The 20,942-nt window shown below is 56.9% G+C and overlaps 1 protein-coding gene across 6 annotated transcripts in view; it reads left to right on the top strand.

Annotated features, from left to right (window-relative positions):
- The window catches only part of LOC144174273 (uncharacterized), a 299,423-nt gene extending 282,619 nt beyond the window's left edge, over positions 1-16,804 (top strand). For all 6 annotated transcript variants that reach the window (XM_077702880.1, XM_077702883.1, XM_077702877.1 and 3 more), the window contains 4 exons: positions 9,438-9,752; positions 9,835-9,948; positions 14,371-14,947; positions 15,048-16,804. In XM_077702880.1, coding sequence (XP_077559006.1) covers positions 9,438-9,752; positions 9,835-9,948; positions 14,371-14,947; positions 15,048-15,156 — 1,115 coding nt within the window. In that variant the 3' untranslated portion in view covers positions 15,157-16,804. The remainder of the gene's footprint in view (positions 1-9,437; positions 9,753-9,834; positions 9,949-14,370; positions 14,948-15,047) is intronic.
- Positions 16,805-20,942: the final 4,138 nt, after the last annotated feature.

Below are 20,942 nucleotides of genomic sequence, written 5' to 3'. Positions count from 1 at the left end.
CATCGAAGTAGGCCAAGAACGTTGTTGATCGAGGAGAAATCTTTGATCAACAGTGACGAAAGAGTGACAACAGGGGGAAGCCTTTTCCGTGTTAAACAAGGTTGCCCGGCGCGGCACACGACGAAAAGACCAAACCCCGGTTCAATTCGAAAAAGGTAATATATAATTTCAACTGTTCGAAATTGCGCCGTGGCTAGAAGCGACTGAGGGCGAAGCTCTTACCCTGTCTGGATCCGCCCCCGCTGGCGCTCCGCTGTGCGTCTCGGAGAGCTTCGCTGTCTCTTCTTGGTTCTTTTACTTTGCCGTTGGGCTTGAGGTGGTTTGTTACAGCTCGGACCTCTTGACTCGTTGGACCTTTTGACTCGCCTTAGCCGGGTCAAGAGGTCCAGGGTAGTCAAGAGGTCCAACGAGTGAAGAGCTGCTGCTCGTGGTTGTGGCGGCGATGATGGAGCAGTCATGGACAGTGCCCAGGGAGGTCGTCTTACCCCCTTTCCTGCCTGTCTGTTTTCCTCTCACTCCCACACCAGCAGGCGTTCCGGTGTCCTCGCTTAGTGGGTGGACTTTGTTCTCTGTTGTTTGTAACAATAAATTCATTCCACCGAGGAGATGTACTGGTGGCAGTGATATGAACCCGAAACTCAATGCTGCCCACGATGATCTCCTTTGACCTGGCAAGCACCCGCTCAGCTTGCTTGACCAGGGCTGCCTGTATAGTTTACGCCAGCGTCATGTACTTTGTTTGTACGGGGTGCAAACAAAGAAACGCTGACGGTTGCTAACCACATAAAATAGTGCGTCGCTGCCTCTGCGCCTCTGGTTGCACGGAGAGTATGCACTGTCACAGGAGAGACAAGTGGTGTCGAGAAAACAAGCCCTGCGCGACGAAGTCACTCTTCCGGAACAAAAGTACAGGCACGTAAAACGATTGATGCATGATCTAGAAATAGCATAAAAGAATCCGAACTAAGGCAAGGGACGAAAACCGAAGCGCCTCTTCTGTACCTTCTGCTCTCGTCCTTCGTCGCTATTCGGACTATGTCGCGTTCTTTGACGAAAAAAAAAAAAAGAAAAGGCAGGAGAGAAATCGGCGACGACCAGGACTGTGCAAGTGCATTTCGCCTGCTCCTTTCCGTTGTTTCTCGTTGTGGTGATGCGTGAACCGCACCCTGAAATCGAGGGGTGGCTTCATCCACGCCACTGAGCAGCACACGCCCCCGGGAGGCGCCTCACCGGGCTATGGCAGCACGATGCTGCTACCACCCCGAGAGGGCAAAGCAGCAGGGAACGGCATTGCCGCCACCGGTTGACGATCGCAGTGCCGGCGTACAACGGAGGGAGGAGGTGCGGCCGAGAGGGAAATGGGCGCACGTCCGGGACAGCGGCGGTTCCTTGCTTCCGCGCCGAAAATTTCAACCTCGGTTCGGCACGATCAGCGTGGCACCGACATGTTGCCAGCAGCGGGGCCCCCTCTTGGAGCCGTCGAATATGTCGAGCAAATATGCGGAGTTGTTCCGTCGCCGCCACCGAGCTGAGTTTGAAGTTGACAGTCAAGGGCGGGTGTAGACCAGGTGTCCACGTAAGAGCTGACCGGTAGTTTTGACCTCACGCCAAGCTCACTACTGATGATAAGGAAATGGGAAAGCGTGGTTCACGTCGAACGTTTGGCGTATAAGCATAGTGGCATAGTTTGGGCTGGTAAAACCATGGCTTAATAAAAACCAGTCACGAGCACCTGAGGTGTAAAGGTATGAGCTGTGTGCGCCGTTCACGCACATTTCATAATCGTCTGAAGTGAATGGCAAAGTAAAACTATCGTGGGTAAATATTGCAAAAAATTGTGACTCGAATTTAGAGGGCATACCTCTTGATTTTGGAGTGTATGTGCTATAAAAACACTGGGGTATGTGCAATCGCCCAAGTGGAATGACGAACGCGCTAAACTTGCTGAACGTCGCCTGGAATGTGAACCTCAGAACATGAGCGCCGGCAGGATTTTGTCTGAGGGGACCATGGTCCCCTCAGACAAACCCGCAAACCCGCTGCATTGCGGGGGGAGAGGAAGAGGTAAGAGGGCACTTGTGCTGGTGTTGCGGGGGGGGGGGGGGGGGGGGGAGGAAGTGTCCCTTTTGCACCCCCCTACTGACGCCCGTGCCTCAGATTCGTCGGCTGGAGTTGAACCCTGCTGCATCACCCACTCACAGATTCCAACCTCTTAGGCGACGTCAAATCGTGTATTTGCGGTCAAGTTGAGACTGTCTTAAGTCCATGCGGTTGCCCACCCCTGCCCGGCAGTGACATTGGCGATGTTCACACCTCCTCTCACAAACATTCGTTGCGTGAAGTTAATCTGTACCTGGCGGCGAAGCGGGCGCGCCTTCAGCTGGCTCGCTTGTGAAGCTCGCGTGAAGAAGCCCCGACCTGCCTCTACTGCGGTCTTTGTACAGACCAGAGGGAATCGACACTATACTCTGCCTAAGGTCCCTACTCTGCCAAAGATGGAATGCCGTGCAGCGTTCGCTCGTCCTCCTGAAGCGGCTTTTTTACGAACGCAATGAAAATGATCATGCTGATCAGAGACAACGGCAGGGGCTGGTTGTTTTTGCATCACGATCGTTGCATTCCGAGCGTTGAGTATTTATTCAGTGTCGCCCGTCCAGGCTCTTGAACGAGTTCTCCCCCTAGCCTGCTCTAGCGCGGAAGTGCAAAGAGCGCTCAGTAAACACGCAGAGATGGCCCTGTCGGTTGTCCCGGGAGCTCCGGACTTGGGGATCCTTGTGGAAATAAAGTTATTTTTTTTTTCTTCTTCCCTGCCTCATCTTCACTGGATGACGAGAGCTCGAACTGAGCCAGCTTCGAAACCTGCATGTATGACTCCGAGTGGCCGTCTGTATTCCTTACTGCGCCCGTGGTTGACGCTTCCGCGCATGTTTTGCACTCGCAGAGACTCCTCCGCAGTTTTTTACACTGGGTGGTAGAAGAAACCGGTACGGTTTCTCGCCCGGTTGAAGCCTTGAATGACGGGTGTGTGTAATAAGGGTGCCCAAAGAAAGCGGCAGCTAACTCTTCGGTGTATTTATTTATTTTCCTTCGGCGGAACGTGCAAGGAGCTGTTCTACCTGCGTCGTCGGATGGTATGGCTCAGTTATGATGGTGGGCTCGTCGATTCGCCGCACTCCCGAGTGGAGTTGCCGAGGGGAATTCGAGAGCCGCGGCGTCGAAGCGGAATCGGGCTGGAGCAGCGGATTCATTGTGACGCGCGGTCATCGGACTCTCTCTCCCCACGGGTCCCGGCGGGGGTAGACCCAAAAATGGTGGGAGGGGAGCTGTTGTCAAGGGCAGCGGGCAACTGGGCCAGGGAGAAAGTGTCCGCGCCAAACCTGACGGCGGCGGCGGGCTCCTCCGAAGGGGCGGGGGGAACGTGGAGCGCGGGGAGGAGGAGAGCAGCAGCGCGCCGGCTGGCGGAACAACGGCGAGCGCTCGCAGTCGCGCGCCGCTCCTGGCCGGAGGAAGTACGGTGCTGCCGCTTCTTGTCGTCTGCTGCTGCGTCGTGTCGTCTGCTTCTCGCGCGGCCGCGCCAGTTCTCGTGAGGAGTGTGAAACTAGTGTTGCGCGTGGTGTCCTGCGGCAGTCGTCGGCCCCCGTTGGTGTGTGCCTGGACGGTCGGCCGTGGCAGACCGGGTCTCGCCCGGTGTATGGGAGCTGTGCGCGTTGCGTCCCGGGCCCTCGAGATGCGGGACGAACTGTTGGATATGAGCGCCGCCGGAGGCCGGGATGGCGAGAGAGGAGCCAAGTACCCCACGTTCAAGAAGTCGCTCATGAAGCGATACCGTGAGTGCTTCGTCTTTCCAGTCCCAAACAAACATTTTGCCGTCCGGTGTCAGCGCCGGCGCGTGCATGCAGCGGCGGGCCCAGGCGGCAGTGCTTGGCCGGCTTACATAATTCGGCTGACATTGGCCGCGTTTCGAACAATGCTTCCTCCCCCCCAAGTGGAGGAAGTGAGCCTTCTTCCGAGCCGCGTCCTGATAGCGATGTAGGCCACCCGGCGGCGGTGGCCTACTTCTTGTTGTGGCGGCACTCTTTCCTGTCGCTCCGGCGAGATTCGGCGGCTCGCACATGTGCGCTGCTCGCCGACTCCTTTTTTTCCCCCCAGTGGCGTTGAGTGTCTTATTGACGACAACAGCTCCCAAACTTTTCACTGCAGCCATCGCTGTTCTTTCCGCTAGGTGGTACAGTTTGACGGAAGCGCGGCCCGTGGAGAGGGAGGCTAGCCTTGAAGGGTCGTAGCCCTAGCAAGGCCACGGGAGAGGGCGCCTGTCTTGACCGGCGCGGAGGGCGGCCCCTCTCCCCCGGCCCGATGAGGAAACTGTCCGGTCGCCGCGAGCCCATTTGGCACCGCGCAGAGCTCATCCGCAGACTTGCCAAGGGCGGCCCACCGCTGCGCTGCCTGTGGCGGATTTATTACGAACGAGCGCTGGGCGAAGGAGATGGAACTCTAGTCGCGTGCCGGTGCGTTTCGGGCGCGGAGCGAGCTTCCTACATCCGCTTCGCGAAAGCGGCGTGTGTCACCGGGGAGGAGGGGGGCGAGCGAGACTTCCCGGAGAAGCGCTGCTCCATTCTCAGTAGCGGGGCCGAACTCGCGCAGCATTGATCGGCCCACCAGCGGCGGCGGGCGAACGGGATTCGCGCAAGCGCGCATTGCTTGTTTGAAGGCCGCCGCCATGTTGCTCCTACTCTAGGTCAATGGCACGGCTCCGCGCTCAAGGACAGCCCGCGCTGCGCATGCGCGCCCTCCGCGAGGAGCCCTTTCCCAGCGCAGCTTCCGCTCGCGCTGCACTTACGCAACGGCCCTCCTCGCTCTCTTTCTCGGCGCCACACTACGCGCTTTCTCCGAGCCGTTCCGGCTTTAGGACTCGTGCTTGTTTTGTTGTCCCCTTCTTCGCGCGCCCATTATCTCCTCTTCTGCGCTACCAGCAACCGCAGAGTCTGCTACGCGGCCCGTCACCGGCGTACTCTTGCGCAGAGAGGAGGACTCAGCGGCGACGGCGGCAAACTATTCCGCCCGTGTCGCAAGCGCCGGGGCGAACGAGGAAACTGGCCATAATACCATTCCCCTTTCACTTCCTTGTTTACCGCCTGTGGCGCGCACAATGGCGATAGGCTATCGGCGCTCGAGCTGTCTATCTGGCCGGATAGAGCGGCATGGCGGCGGCCGTTGTCCGGGTCTGTTTTCGTGCGCCCCCCGTGGCCCTATTTTCGGCCCCGCGGCGGCCGATGGCTCCAGGCCCAGGGCGACAACAACGGGCCCCGGAAACGCCCGTGACTTGGCTCGGCGCCGCCCGGTTGTTTTTTGCTCCTCTCTGGGCCTCCCGAAACCTCGCAGGGCGGCCCAAGCATCCGGCTGCCGGAAGGCCCCGATGACCCACTTGCGCGGGGCGCACAAACCGGGTCGCTTCGCACCGCCACTGACCGTGCACTGCAGCAGCCTCCTCATCGAAAGCTGAAGAGAAGCACCGATGACGCCAGATTGCCCGCACCCTTTCTCGCAGGCGAACGGAGAGAGGTTTTGAGGAGACCATAGCGGTGCCAGAGCAGGGTTACGATCTTTTCTTCGCGTGGCGTGACATAACGGGCTCCGTCAAGGTTGCCGACGCTTTTCCCATGCGTCCTCAGTGGGAGAGGAGGGCGCCGCCGTATTCGGGACCTTTGGGAAATTCACGCCCAACCGGCGCCCCCCTTTTCTGGGTCGCCCGACCTTCGCGCGAGCCCAAAAGGCCGGACCTTGAATGCAGCCGAGGGGAGGCGTCTTTTGGTCGGGAATATCGGGCAAGGCCGAGGTTCGGGCCGGAGGGGGTGAAGTGGTTTCGAGCGCGCTGCTCTCGCGGCGGGTGGGGCAGCGGCACACACAGTCACTCCGCCGTTGGCGTGCCACGCATGATGACCGACTGGCCGGAAGTCCGCGATGTTGCCGCCGGAAGTGGCCGCGTTGTTTCCCCGGTAGGACGCCATTGGGCGAGCTCCCGAGGTGGTTGCTCGCTCAGCGTCCGGGAAGGCAACGGATCTGCTCTCTCGACTTCCGCGGGGATTGGGGGGCAAACACTTGCCCGACTTATCTGGCTTCTGGTGGCGAGCTCCATCACGGGAGCGACGGCCGTCCGTCGCCCAATAATGGACGGGACTTCCTGAAAAGGGCGTGGTTGTTGGCGCAGGCAGCTTCGGCGGTTTCGTGGAAGCGCCAGCCGGGGCGGCGGCTAGGTGTCAATGTCCATATCGACCGGGGGACTTCCCGGTTGCTAGGGCTTTCCCGTTGCTAGCGACGCTGGCTCTTCCCCCCTGGCGCCTGCAACCCTGCCGCCAACAAGCGGCACCCAGAGCTCGCCCCTACTCGGGCGCAGTATTCTTCACTCGCGCCCCAGTAAAGGACGGAGGCCGCGCTGCCTTTGCGCGTCGAAAAAGGAGGCCGTTCCGCAGCGCGTAGGTGCGGGTGGCGTCAGCACGCGACGACTCATGAGGCCGGCGAAACAGGAAGTTTTGAGCGGCGGCTGTTTTCGTTGCCGGCGCACCGGGAAACGTGCGTGTTCCAAGGCCGGCCACGACGTGCGCTTCCCTGATGACCGAGCCCTCAAGGAACCTCGCCGCTGGTGCGCGGTCAGAGCCCCGTTGCCGCGCCGCGGGCAAGCGACGCCGCAATCGCGCCCCTCGGCATGACGATAAGCGCCGCTTTAGCGTAAACAGGAACCGCGTCGCTCTTCGCCGAACGGGCGTCGCGCACCAAGGTTTTTCCGCCACTGCGCGCGCATGCGGGAAACAGGAAAAGCCCGAATTTGGAAGAACGCGCGGCTGCCGCTGGCGGAAGCGGCGCCCAGCGGATGTGGCGCAAGGATGCTGGTGGGCGTGTCCGTCGTAGTGCTGTCATACACCATAATCCTTTCATACACTAGCGGCCCTATGACTTTCGCGCAAACTGTACACAAAAAACCGCTGGGCGCTTGTGTTCGCTTCACCCATCGGCGGTGAAGCTGCGAACGACGCCTCGGCGGTAGCGTATCGATATGTTTTCACCCGAACCCGTTCGAGGAGCGCCTCCTTTCGTGGAAACGCGGCTGCCGTGCCCGAAAGACGACAGAGAAACTCGGCGGCGGCGGCGCGAGCCGGAAGAGCTGGCGCGGGAGGGGTTGGCTCCGCTGCGCGCAACAGCGGACCTTGGGCGCGAGCGTTCACCCGGTCACGTGACGCACGCCTTGACCTCGATTTGCGCCTGTCGAGCCGGAGGCTCTGCTGCTCACTCCTCCGCTTCCCTCGCCAGCCTGCCCTCTCTCTCCGGCTTTCCTTTCTCCGCCGGTGTGACACGGGGCTTTTGTTTCGTCACGTAGGCTGCTCGTCGAGGAATGTTTGATGCGCGGCCTGCCGCACGTCGCCGGAAATGGCTTCTTGGCGGCTGCGTGTCCGTCAGCGGCGCTCTTTTTCGGAACGAGGCCGGCCCAGCCAGCAGCATGTGGGTCAGGAAGCGCTTTTGCTCCTGCTCGGCCCCGGCGGGGAAAATGTGGGACAGGCGCCGCTGGACGTCCACCGCGGTTACCTCAGCCCGAAAGGCGCGACTTTCCCCGCAGTATCTGGGTCACGCTCGGCTTCCCCAAAGGAGGCCCCTCTTCTTTCCGGCCCGAGATTGAGGCCAAGTTCGGCCATCTTTGCTGTTGCGCCACATTCGTGCTCGCCTTTTCCGTGCTCCCTTTACGCTGCCCTCTTTCGGCTTACGTGACGCCGCCGCAGCGATTCACACTTGCTTCCCGGTGGCACCTGTCCGTCTGCGGCCAGGCTGGCACCCCGACGAGCCTTCCCTCCCGCCTTTTACGAACAAGTCCCCTGGACGCGCACGGGCTTAAGCTGAACGATTGCTGAACTGGGCTGGCAGGGATTCCTTGCGTCGCTGAAGAATGTCCGCGCGGACCCGGAGCACACGTTCACAGAGAGCTTCCTGGGCAGCCTGGATTGCACTGACGGCGGGGGAGACAGACAGAGCTCCCAGGAACTGATGGCCAGGAGAATAAAGTTTCTCCTCTCTCTCTCTTCCTCGATAACTTTCTAGTGCTGTAAACTGCGTGACTGGCTCCAGGGACTCCACATTATTTGGGTGACGTAGAAGTTCTACCGCTCCCCCAGCAGCTTTGGATCGTATGTGGCGACAGTGTTTCCTGTAAGCTTGGGAATGAGTGAATAAGTTCCGCTTGTCTTGTCCTTTCCGCCCTCATTTTTTGCGCAGACTTATTCCTTCGTGCGTCACGAACTAACTAGCCGAGCAACAAAGTCCTATTGAGTGAACAAACTTTATTTGTGCCCACAACTGGGGGAGGAGAGGGGCGTTTTGTGGCTTGCGGCATCCTCAGCCAGTGGGATGACTCGTATAGTTGCTACTCTGCGGTGTTCGCGTCCCAACTGGGATCTTCGAAGAGCCTTTGGCGGATTTGTCAACGCGCCAGCTAGCCGGCCGCGCTCGCGACGTTTCTGAACTGTTGCGCGGCGTGGGGGAAAAATAAAAGCTGCGCGTGTTACGGGGCCCCTAAAATTTCCCCCGATGGCCCACCAGCTCTCCGTCTTTGGGTGGCGTGTATTGTTTGTAAACGGTCGAGGCGTAACTACAGCGTCGTCACTGGGTCAGCAGGTGTCGCGGTGGCGGAAGTGTGCGAGCGGCGGCGGCGGCAGCTTCGCGCGGCGGCCGCGCCGCGGCGCTTTTCAAGGTCTCGCTGGCCGAGTTCGAAGACCCCGCGCCCAGAATACCCCGGCTGTCCTTGATTCCGCGTCACGGAAGTGCGCCGCTTCCCCCTCCCCGCCGCCACCGCTGCTTTCTCCGGCCCTCCCCCGTTGCTGCGAGCTGTTTACGCAAGCCCCGCTACTGCGCTGCTTAAGAGTGCCGCTCCCTCCTCTCGTCAGGTCGGGGGAGGGGGCCTGCATATCGCCCACACCGAGATGTGGCTGCGCGTGGCAGTGGAACGACGCGGCCCGCACGGGGGACGGAGCAGCGCGAGTGCCTGTATCTCGCAAAATACGTCCGCTTGGGACCACGCGGAAGCCACCCAGAGCTTTCGCAGCCGCCAACATGTTTGCGGCGGCACGAATCAATTATCAGAAAATGCGCGTCTCGGACAATTTGCTTGACGGCCGACACACAAATAAAGAGGCCATTCCCAGAGCCCGAATAATACAGCCGCCGACCACTGTAACGTTGCCTTTAGTCGGCAAGATTCGGGCCTCGAAAGTTTTGCTTTGTTTCGTTGTCACCATGGTCAGTGGACGGGTGTCCAGTTGTGCCGCCTCTGTCTAGCCCATTGTTTCTCAGGGTCTTCGTCCCCCGTCACAGCTTGAGTGCGTGATCGCTCCAAACACGCTCCCCTTTCTGCTTTGAGTAAGCGCGTAACCGAGGCGCTCTTCTCTGTCGTGGCACAGTGGACACGAGCCCTGTCGGCCAGGATGGAGGCCTGCGGCAGCAGCAGCTGCTCTCCCGCTGCGAGCGCAGCCTGCAGAGGTGCAGCCCCGGGCGCGACTCGAAGACGCTGCTGCAGAACATCCTGCAGCAGCAGCACCAGCCAACCACGTACTCGGCGCTGGCCAGCCTGTGCAGCGCCCACCCGGCAACGGCGGGCAGCAGCTCCTTGCCCCCCAGCCCCGCCGACAGCGGCGTCTCGGACGTGGACAGCAGCAGCGGCACGCTCAGCAACGACGAGTCCAAGGCGGCGCACCGCCTTCAGGGCGCCACCCCAGGTGAGTAGCCCCACCCGTAGCGGGTGCACCGCGTACCCAGTCCCCATGGGGGCAGAGTGCCTACATGCTTCGTGCTTTGCAGTGCCGCCGCCGCTGACCCCCGAATCTCCGAGCCCGAGTGGACTGGGCTACATCCCCCCCTACTGCCAGACCACCCCTCACGGCCAGCAGCACTACAGCAACCGGCCCCCAACGTGTGAGTATAGGCACCACTAAACTATCGGTACACGCAGTTGGACGCTGCTCGGCTCACGCGAGAGAGAGAAAACTTTATTATGAACAGATGGGTTAAGGAGACGGGGTGGCCACCAGGCTGGTGGCGACTAACTAAAGCAGCTCGTTCAACCAAGGCCAGGTCGGAGCTGCCCAGCGCCTCCTCCCACTGCTCGCGGCTGGTGATTGGGGGAAAGCACCGTCAGGCCGGGCCTTGTCAACGAGGACATAACAACGAGGCGAACACGCCGCGAGTTCACACTGGTGCCTTCGCGTTCACCACGTTGTAAGGAGTGCTCGGTCTCCCAGTATGCGCAGAATGGGCGGCTGCTTGCGGCACGCGCCCAGGGAGCCGCGGTGGATGAGAAACGGTGCGCAGTGAGGCCGCTTGTCCGGCAGCGTGACCCAGTTGGAGGCGAAACAGGGAAGCCGGCGGCGGCCCTGGTTACGAAACGGCGCGTAAGAGCGCCGCCGCCAAAGTGTGTCACGGGGCGACCCGACTCAACTAGGTCACGGTTTCCTTTTTCGAGCCGGGCCGCCACCGTTCCAGCGGTGCCCGAGAGCTATCGGCTGCCGCCGGGTGCAGCACCGTTACCGGCGCCGAGTGGAGCGCGCATTGTTGCCGCCCTCCCTCCCCATCCGCCGGTTCAAGGTCAAGCTGGGCGGAAGGAGCTATGCAGGAAGGCCCAAAGGGCATCCGGGTCCCCAAACTGGCTGCTTTTCGGGGAGAGGCAGCTTCCTGTGCCCTTGGGCCGCCGGGAGCGCCGTGCGAGGCGGCCGCTTGCAGTGGATAAGCGCTCCCCGTTCCCCGAGAAAGTTGTCTGCCATGCAGGGGCGGAGCTCGTGTCCGTTCCGAGGTGTCCATTTCGAGTGGGCCCTGGCTGGAGGCGGAAGATTTAGCGACACTAGGCGACCCCGTTGTGGTGCGGAGCAAGCCTCGATTTCTCTGCATCTTCTCATTTGCCGAATGCCCCGCAACCTGAACTTCATCGCAGTTGAAGTGGACACCTTTGATGCGGGCACACGAGTTTGCTTGAAGCCAGGCAGTGGAGGCCCGCGGGCAGCGTTAGTGGCATTGTTCAAGAAGGAAGAGCGCTGCGTGTCCGTAGAAAAAAAGCTGTCCGCGCATTATCAGCCGTCCTCTTTTTTTCCCTTAGAATTTCTGTTGCGGTTCTGGACTGCCCGCAAACTGGCGAGACGCAAATCTTTGCTATCCGAAGCCCCTAGGTTGGGAGGTGATACACGAGTGGTTATCAAGCCGCGGAGGTGACGAAGAGGAGACGGGTTTCGGTGGAGGAGAAGCGAAGACGTTGCTGCTGGCCTTTGTCGAAAACCAGATTTCGGGTTAAGCTGTGCTAAAACGGGAAGGGAGGGCGCGAAAGGGAGTGCGGCGGCATTTTCCCCTCGTTCTCAGGAAGGCGAACAGAAAGTTTCCGCAGAGGCGGCAGGCGATAGCAACGGTTGCACTGTCGTCGCGCAGGGAAGACCAGCCGAATGTGTAACGGCGGGCGAGGGGAGCGTGAGAAAGGGTGGCGGCGATCGGCTCGATTGGAGCACGTGACCACCGGCTGCTGGAGCGGCGCGCGCAGGTGAAGAAGGCGGGCGTGGCGCTCTTGGGCTGACCTTGGTGCGGGCCGGAGTCGTTGAACCGGCGGCTCCTTTTTTTTGCCTCTGCGCCGCCTCGCCCGCGCTCCCCGTTCTACGCGCGCGCGCTTAATTCGGCCTCCGCCGAGTGTTGGAGATCATCATGCCCTCCCCGTTATCCGCGGCCCTCAATCCCCCCCGCAGCGGAAATCCAAGTCTCTCGGACGGGCCTTCAAGGTTAGCGGGTCACTGGCTCCAAGGAGGAAAAGCGAAGAAAGCGCGCCCCTCCCCGCGCGGCTTCTTTACAAAAGCGTCTCGTCCCCACGGGGCCCCGCCATTCGGAGGAGAGGGAGCTTTCCACTACGCCTGCTTCTTGCCCACGAGTTGCGTAACGTCCCGCCACTGATCGCCGCTTCCGCTCTCTTCGTGACGCAGTTCTTAGATAAGCACTGCATCCTGTGGGCGTACGTCGGACAATGCGGAACTTCGAAAGACTGCGTCCCCGTATACTTGCGAGGCGTCGCTTCGCCACCCCGTCATTGCCACCACAAGGCCCGGTGACCGAGGCCTTCTTCCGTGCTGATTTTCATCTGCTGCCGTGGAAAAATACAAATGGGAGACAGCGACGAGCTAAGATTAATAATGACAGTGTGCGATGCACCAAGGGTAAATAACAAAAAAAAAACAGGATTAGGCCTTCAAGCGCCAAACTATTTAGGCGAAGCGCATTCTTATTTACGCCCTTCGTCCGAATAGTTTGGCGATTGGAAGTCTTGTCATGGAATACCAACTAGCTCGTGCCCGCACGTTGGAAGGAAAAAAAAAAAAAAAAACGGCCGACCCCCAGGCGTTGCGAACCCGCACATCGAGACACGGAAACGGCAGACATGATCGAGGAAAGCGAAGCGAAGGGCTTGGAGAGATCCAGCGGCACAAGTTGTGTAGGCCGGACAGAAGGAGCACGCGGCAACGCTGGCTGCGCGAAAAGAAAAAGGAAAAAGAGACGATCATCCCAGGCGTCTGCCATTGTGCGAGCTCTTCCGGCGAGCATGACGTCATTCCCCCTCTCTACACCTGCACTGCCGGAGTCAACACACCTTTCAAGGTTACCCCGACCCGCGCCGCTCCGGACGCGCAGCGCCGCCGCGCGACGGCTCCTGCAGTCGCGCCTGTCGTCTGCTACGCGTCGGCGGCGGTGCGCGCTTCGGTACTGCAGGTTCGCTTCGCGTCAGTCGAACCTAACGAAGGTTGTTTTGTATTTAAAGAAAAGAGGGGGAGAGGGACACGATGGCGGACGTTTTCCGGTGCTGACGGGAACACGGATGCGGAAAGAGGTGGCGTCCTGCAAGTTCGAGACTTCGTGCGCGAGGCGGTAGGGATCGCCGCTTGCGTAGCACCACACTCCGCTCGTCCATTCTCGTTTCCCTCCCGTTGTGCCCCCGACTTTCGCCGCGTGGCCCATTTTTTGGTGCTGCCGAACGGCGGAGTTCTGCTTTATGATGCGGCGGTATTCTTCCGGTCGCGGAAGCCGGCCTGGCAGCGCCGCCTCTGCCAGAAGCCCACCCTCTCGGCGGGTCTGCCGTCTGGTTGCCCCTAGCGTTGCGTGGCAACCCGGGCCTTTGAACCCTGTGCGCTCGATTCGGAACGGGGTTACTATGGCAACAGAGCCAAGCGGGGCCCGGGGGCGACTCCGCCGGAAACGGCTTCTCCTTTGCTGCCTTGTTTCTTTCGCGCTTCGCTTCGGTGTTTCGAGGAGCGTGTGCGCTAGCGTCGCCGATTCCCGCGCGGAGCCGCGCAACACGCGTGCGGCACCGTGATTGCCGATTCACTCGCGGGCGTACCTTTAGGGGGCACCATGGAGTAAAAACAACCTGGCCTACTTGGTAGGTTACGGTGCCGTTCAACGCAGAAAACAAAAGTAATGCAGAGAAAACGGGCGTCGCCGCTCCACGCGTTTTGCTGCGCACTATGGTTTGTGACGTCCCAAAATTGTGAATACTGGAACACGGTTGACGGATTTTCGTGGTGGATGTGTAAACGTGCCACAAATTTATGTGGCAACATTTGTTACGGACACGTTTTTGAAGAAAACACTTGCTTTCTGCAGTGTCTTGCCTGCCTTTCAAGTGTTGTCAGACGATTTAAATAGGTGGCTGCGGGAGCTATCGTTCCTACTTATTGTGGGCGTGTACATACGCCAGCCAGTGACAATAGTACATTAAAGGGACATTCAGCTACGTGCTAGCCAACCAGCCATCAACATTAATGGGCATTTTCTACACCTAGGTGGCACCACCACATGGTAACGGTCAGTGAGGGGCAGGGTTTAGATCGGCCGGCTTTGTGTTGTGTTTAGAAAAAAAATGAGACAGGGAACGGCAGTTTTAATGACTGGTTTCTAAGCAAACAAGCTATAGCTTGTCATTGAAAAAAAACTGAATGATCTCTCGGTTAAACGAGACAGTTCTTGTAACTGTAATCTACATTTCATTTTCCGGCATTATGTGGTCCTGTGGCAGTCTTCTTGCCTTAACGAGGATGAATGCCAGATTACAATTTGTCTTGGAAGTACCGTAGAACCCCCTCAGGAATGGCCGCTGTATGCCAGATCAGCTGTGGGCCCACTTAATCAACCAGAATTCCGCACGAAAATTCCACTCTGCTTGACTTTGGAACCGCCCATCCCTTTGTTCTTGTTCCCCTCAAATTGTTGCTGACAGCAGTCAAGGTAGAGGCGGTTGGTTATTTTTGACGAGACTTTGGTGGTTCTCGGTGAGAGCTGAGTTTACATTGCTCTTCTTCCGCCCTTCCCCCTGCGCAGACGCTGAGCTGCAGCACCTGTACCCGCCACAAGCACACTACCGGCCGGGAGCCTCCCTGGGCGGCGGTGCTGGCCCGCTTGGGGGCGGGAGTGGCTACCTGGGAGAGGCTGCGGCGCTCAAGAGCCCGGGCCTGCCCTACGCGCCGCTGCCCCTGGCGCTGGCACAGCGGGCGGGCCTGCTGCACCCGGCGGGCATCCCCACCTCGGTGATCACGGCGCACACGCCGGCCGAGGACATGGGCTACTTCGTCGAGGACCTCTCCTTCCAGCCGCCCAGCAAGAAGAAGGGCCGCAAGCCCAAGCTGCACGACGCGGGGGGCCCCCTCGCGGGCCTGGCCTCCCCCTCCTCCTCTTCCCTCAAGCAGCAGCGCAAGAGCCGCGAGGGCTCCACCACCTACCTTTGGGAGTTCCTGCTCAAGCTTCTGCAGGACCGCGACTACTGCCCCCGCTACATCAAGTGGACCCACCGTGAGAAGGGTGTCTTCAAGCTGGTCGACTCCAAGGCTGTCTCCCGCCTCTGGGGCCTGCACAAGAACAAGCCCGACATGAACTACGAGACCATGGGACGGGCGCTCAGGTACGTCGGCCGGCTGGGGCGCCTAATTGAGCGGCTGTGGCTGCCCCGCTTGCCAGAGGCCGGTGTGTCCTAATCGGGCTGCTTCTGTCTCTGTTCGCAGGTACTACTACCAACGTGGCATCCTGGCCAAGGTGGATGGACAGCGTTTGGTCTACCAGTTTGTCGATGTACCCAAAGACATTGTGGAGATTGACTGTTCGGGGGCGTGACAGGGCAGCGCCTTGCAAGTGCAACGTCTGGGACCCCATGCTACGTGTCTGTGATGAGGAGAGTCTCTGCCGGCAACCGCCTCCCGCCAGTGGGGCACCGCCCGTCGGGGCCCAGCGTACCCGCCCCGTCGACCACGATGGTGCTGCTGCTGTGCGAGCAGCTCGGGTGGCCGATGCTTCGAACTCTGTGCTGGCCTCGGCAGTCACTATTTATTCGTGGTCGGGGACGCTGGCCCCGCTGCCTGCTGCAGTGGAGGAGTACCTGTGCGTTTTCCCTTTTGTGTCCCCGCCCCCTTTGGCCCACGGCGGCACACTGGTGGACAGGAATCCACATTCAGAGATATCGCAAAGCTATTATTGACACAAGAGAGATACTATGTAAGAGATATCGTACCTATAACAGTGTTATGCGGATGTGAAGTGGCGTTTCCTCGCTGGTGTGGAAGGAACGTTTATGCGATTGGGGGTGCTGCTTGCGTTTTTCGGGCTGTTGGTTTTAGTCAGTATTTTTACTCTTCAGCGATTGCCTCGGGCAGCCGAGAGTGGGGAGGCAAGTTCCACCATCACATTGGCACCCATTCCCAGCACCATTTGGATCTGATAAACTGTGGCTGTTGCTCGCCGGCAGTGCCCGCGCTCACTATGGTCCCGGGTCTGCTCACACAACCACATGTGCTACTCGCCAGGGCGAGTCCCCCACTGCTCCCTCAATCTTCCTGTGTCTTCCTCCCTGCTGTGTTAGCTGCCAGAAATTTGTCCCAGCCGGCCTTGCGGACCCACCCCATGTTTCCTTCTGAACAGGCAGGAGAGGAAAAGAAGTAGCCCAGCCCGTGCGCCGTGATGCTTGTAGTGTCCAGGGTGGCAGACTGGGTACTTGGAAATGCCGTCCCTGATTGCTGGATACAATCCACAGCCTTTGGAGGAAAGTGCCGAGGAAAAGTGCTTGAGACTTTTTTCGTGAAGGTCTCCATGTGAGAACGTTGTTGAGTTTGAGGACGGGTCTGTTGCAGAGTTTATATGGAGAGCGCATAAAGCAAATAAATTCTAGTAGCCACCACTTTACACGAGCCACACTGTACATAAGCTCAGACAAATGATGTGCCTCTGCCAGTGCCCCGGGGCAGATTTTGCCTGCCATTTCGCATGGGCCATTAGGCGGGGCTGCAAGAAAGGAGGAGCTCTCCCCGTGGCACCGAGGCTGGCAAACACCGAGTGATCATCCTTCCAGTTTACACCATTGTACATATATTAGTTGACCGTATCCGAAGGACAAGACAATGTGAACCAATGCTGTACTATACAGTTCCTTGCACTGTGTATCTCAAGTCACAAAAAGCATTTTCCATTGTGGTTTACTTAATGATGGCATCGTACCGAGCAGTGACATTACGTGTGTGTACTTTGCAGGATGTGTTTTAATTTTCATCTGTGCCTGTACATCTCGGGGGTCTTTCTTGCTTTGGTAACATTGCTTCACCTGCCGTTTCCTCCCCTTTCGCTCCATGCATTGTATAAACATCAGTTTTGACATCCCCCCGCATGGGACATGGAAGTGCGAGATTCCATGCTTTTAGAAGTATATTTTCATGTGTTGTGCTTTGTACATACCTATGTCCTAATAAATTTAATGTACTACTTTGGGAACAAATGTTGCTTTGCCTCTATCTGCAAGGGAAAGGGGGTATGCTGAGGTAGCTCAAAGCCAATGCAGAGGCTGCCCGCTAGTGGCGCTGATCACTAATAGCATCCTTTAAAAACGCACTGGTGCATCTTTTCGCCCTCGACAAACTGTCCTCGATAAACTGGGGTGCACCATCGCAGGGAAGTGTTGGGTTGCCCTGTCGCGCACCGAGAAAGTCATCGAGTGCTGTGTGCAATTCCAAGATGCGTCGCAGACGACACTGGCTAAGCGGCTTCCTCCACAGTCTGCTACATCGACCGTGTGTAGGTGCACTCGTTTGTGCATTGTTGCTGACAAGAATGAGTCGCTTGCAGCGGGCCCAGAACAGACATTAATAACAGCCAGATTGCTAATGAGCACGCGAACATACTGTACAATGTAGGAACTTCGTGTACTGCAAAGAAGGCTGCATGACCAGCTGGTAGGAGTAATTATTGGAGCTTTGCATTGGTTTTGTTCGATTAAATTGTCGTGAACAGTAACTGTAGTGCCTAGACCATGAAGGGTGTGCATTCTTGGCCGTAGCTGAGGGACAGGCTCTGACTACAAGCACTCGTGTTGTGGCTCTCGGAAGACGAGGAGCAGCGTGTAGGTGGCTGTTTAGTGGGAGGAGGATGTTGCGCATATGAGCGGGATATATAGGTTGTGTGGTGGCTTTCAATACATACCAGTTTGTAGCAACGCTGCGTCATATTGAGCTGTTTTATCGGAAACTGCCAAAGCTTCCACGAGTTGCTCTCATAGCCCGATAGATGGCGCTAGTCTATAACTACTCGGTTCATCCGCGATCAATGCTGTGTGCTGGTGCGCACCGTCGCAGAGCACTGTGCATTGCACTGGTTTAGGGGGAAACCTCGGTGCGTGTTTATAGAGGATGCTGTAAGTCACCTGCCTTCACGATGGCCATGGCAGTGCTGTGGTTGGGATACTGCGCTAGATCCACAAGGTGGCAACCACGAGGAAACTAACCTACAGTGCGTGGCCCCTTGTCAAAGAACAGATACTATGCCCCCATCTGTTTGCACTGAGGAATGAGTACTTGGATCGCAGTAGTCTGCTCACCCAATGGCTGCCTCACATTCAATCAGGCCACCCTTGTAACCAAGGTGTTGAACCGACAAGAACACTGTTCAGTTGGGTTCAGTTCTGGGTCAGCTAACAAGGTAGGATAAGGACTTGTGAAGCGGTTTGGTAAGTAAATATTCGAAACGAAGTGCGAAAAAAGATGAAATGGGGTTTGCTGTTCCAATATGTTGCAGAGGGACCACGGAGAGTGATACACAGTGGCCATGGCAGTGCTGTGGTGAGATACTGTGGTAGATCCACAAGGTAGCGACCGTTAGCAATTAACCTGCAGCGCGTGTTCCCCCAACCCTTTCACCCCTGATATTCCCTACTCGTGATCGAGCTGGGCCGCTGCCCCACAAAATCTATGAGCCGCTATGTGGTCCTGTTGGCTGCTCACATTGAAACTCTTCGTGCACCTCCGCCAAGCCCGCCACCACCGGAGGACCGTGGAACACCCTCTTCCTCTGAGGATGCGTAACTCCGCGGCTCGTACTTTGCTCGTTCTGTCTCATCTAAGAACAGGTACGATGTCCCCTCTGTGTTCACAAAGGAATGAGCCGTAGGATCGCAGAACTCTACTCAACGAATGACAGCCTCGCCTATACAAGAGCTCATTCCTTTTGTAACCAGTGTTGAACCAAGAACACTGTTCAGTTTGGTTCAGTTATGAAACGATTAAAAAGGTGGGATAATGGCTAACCGGTTTGGTAAGAAAAGACTGATAACTAAGTGCAAAAAAATGAAAAGCTGCTACTGTCCCAGCCATAACTCGGCGCCCTCCGGCACCGAGTTATGGCCGTGATGGCCTCCAATCAAACACAAGTCGTCTTATGAAAAAAGGCTTGTAAACGTATACAATGACCAGTTTCAAGAAATTTATTAAACGTTCTTAAGATGTCTTCGTGAGAACATACTACACTAAGCGTCTTGATGACGTCTTAAAACGACTTTCTTGAGATCTTGTTTTTGTTCTACACAGGACGTTTAGTATACTTCTATTGTAAGCTCTGTACTACCATCTCCTTTTAGAAATGCGTTCCTTTGGCACGTGCATCGTGCTGTACAAGCACCAAGCCATTGACATGCGCCTGTAAGTGGGGCGGAGCTTAGATTGGGGCGCGAATATCCCATATTACACGTGACTTCCATGACTTTGTGTAGCGCAAAAAACGGACAAGGACAGGGGAAGCCGACCGGCACAAGCGCATAATACACAGTTTACGAAGCAAGGCATGTTGGCGCAAATGGCACATTTGTTTATGCCCCATATGAAGCAACAAATTCTGGGGCTCGAAAAAAGAATAGCTAAATCCCTCAGCGGCGAATATTTGTGAGAACAGAAATTATTTTCTGGAAGAAATGTTTGCAGCCGTGACTGAAGCAGACGACCCTATCCGCCTTTTTCATTGCGTTGTGGCGGCCTCTGGTAGCACTGCCGAGAATCGATATGGCAGGCGCATGGCCTCCAAAATCACCCCGCGCGCCTTTTGCTCCGGCCGTCTCAAACGCCGCGCGCCCCAGCTAAGGTGGCTAGCCACCTTACCCATTACCCCAGCCAAAATGCCAAAAGTTGCAAGCGCGCTGGGTCTTTCTGACTCATCCAGGCGGCAGTGCGAACATCCAGGTAGCTAGGGTCCTTGATGCTCGCGCGCTCCGCTCGCGGCATCGAGGCACTCTACCAGGTAGCAGTCCAGCCCCTTAGGCCGGCTCGGGCCGCTGTGTATGCGGCGTTTTATTCTTTGCCGAGCACCCGTGTAACGGCCGTGTAACGCCTGCCGTGTAACGCCTGCAGGACCGTGTAACGCCTGCATTCCCACAAAAATGCAGATATCGTGGAAGTTCCGCCTGTAATCGCTATAAAGGCGTAAATTGAGATAACTGGTCGCACGAAATTTTGAAAAACTAAAAAGTAAGAACAATACAAAAAGATTACGGGAAATATCGAAATGTGCACCGCCCTGCATTTCCACAATATTGCATATTTCGAAAGTTTCACCTGTAATTGTTATACATAATAGCGCAAAAAGAGAATTGGTCGAACGAAATCTTGAAAACAAAAATTAAGAAAAATTTAAAATAATCACTCAAGATGGCGAACCGGCCCTAGCAACCACAGACGTCCGTGGGACGTCCGAAATACAGCCGAATAATCCAAGGCAGAGTTTTGACGGCCACTTTACATCTATGTCTAGATGTACATTTTCGCACGTACAGTGGAAATCCAGAAACGCATGTACAAGTCCGAATGACAACCGCATACAAAGTTACTACGAAGCATCAAATAATGGCGTGAATTGAATATAAAAGCAAAAACGAGAAAGCTACTTTACATTTCAATTAAAAAGATTGTGTACATCAACACCGTGCCTTGTATATTCAAAGGTTTATCTGCATGTTTCTAATATTAAGCCAATTTTTTTTTCAATTTTTTGAAGCACCTCACCAACTCCAACGATGATCTCTATGGGGAAGGATATATAAGAATTGAGAACCGCTAATGAAGCAAGTTCAGTGTTCATGTATGCCTGTCTGCCCGGTAGTGCGGTAGTCTTGTGCGGTGTACTATTCATTGTAGGAACATAAGCTTCTCGTTATGTGATTGTGGAAATTTTACTGACAACCCAAAATACAGCCAATTTCGGACGACTGACTGGATTTACAGAAGTGTTAAATCCGCCGGACGTCCCACGGACGTACATGGTACGTTCATCAGCCCTGAAATGGACGTTCTTCGAACGTCTGCTAGAGCCGGAATGGACCTACGGTGGACGGCCGACGGACATCCGGTGGTTGCTTGGGGTGCAACGCCCTGCATTTCCACAATAATGCAGATTTCACGAAAGTTCCAAATGTAATCCTTATAATAACATAAATGGAGATAATTGGTCGGATGACATTTTTAAAAACTAAAAAATAGGAAAAATAAATAGGCAAAACGTATAACGCATGCCTTTCCCCAATAACTGAGATTTTGCGAAAGTTCCACCTATAATAGTTATATTAGCGTCAATGAGATAATTCGTAGAAAGAAATTTTG

This window comes from Haemaphysalis longicornis, unplaced genomic scaffold (genome assembly GCF_048455015.1).
Source record: "Haemaphysalis longicornis isolate Haplotype H1 unplaced genomic scaffold, Haemaphysalis longicornis Haplotype H1 scaffold_3, whole genome shotgun sequence".
Classification (NCBI taxonomy): Eukaryota; Metazoa; Arthropoda; class Arachnida; order Ixodida; family Ixodidae; genus Haemaphysalis; species Haemaphysalis longicornis.
This window is presented reverse-complemented; position numbering and strand designations above follow the sequence as displayed.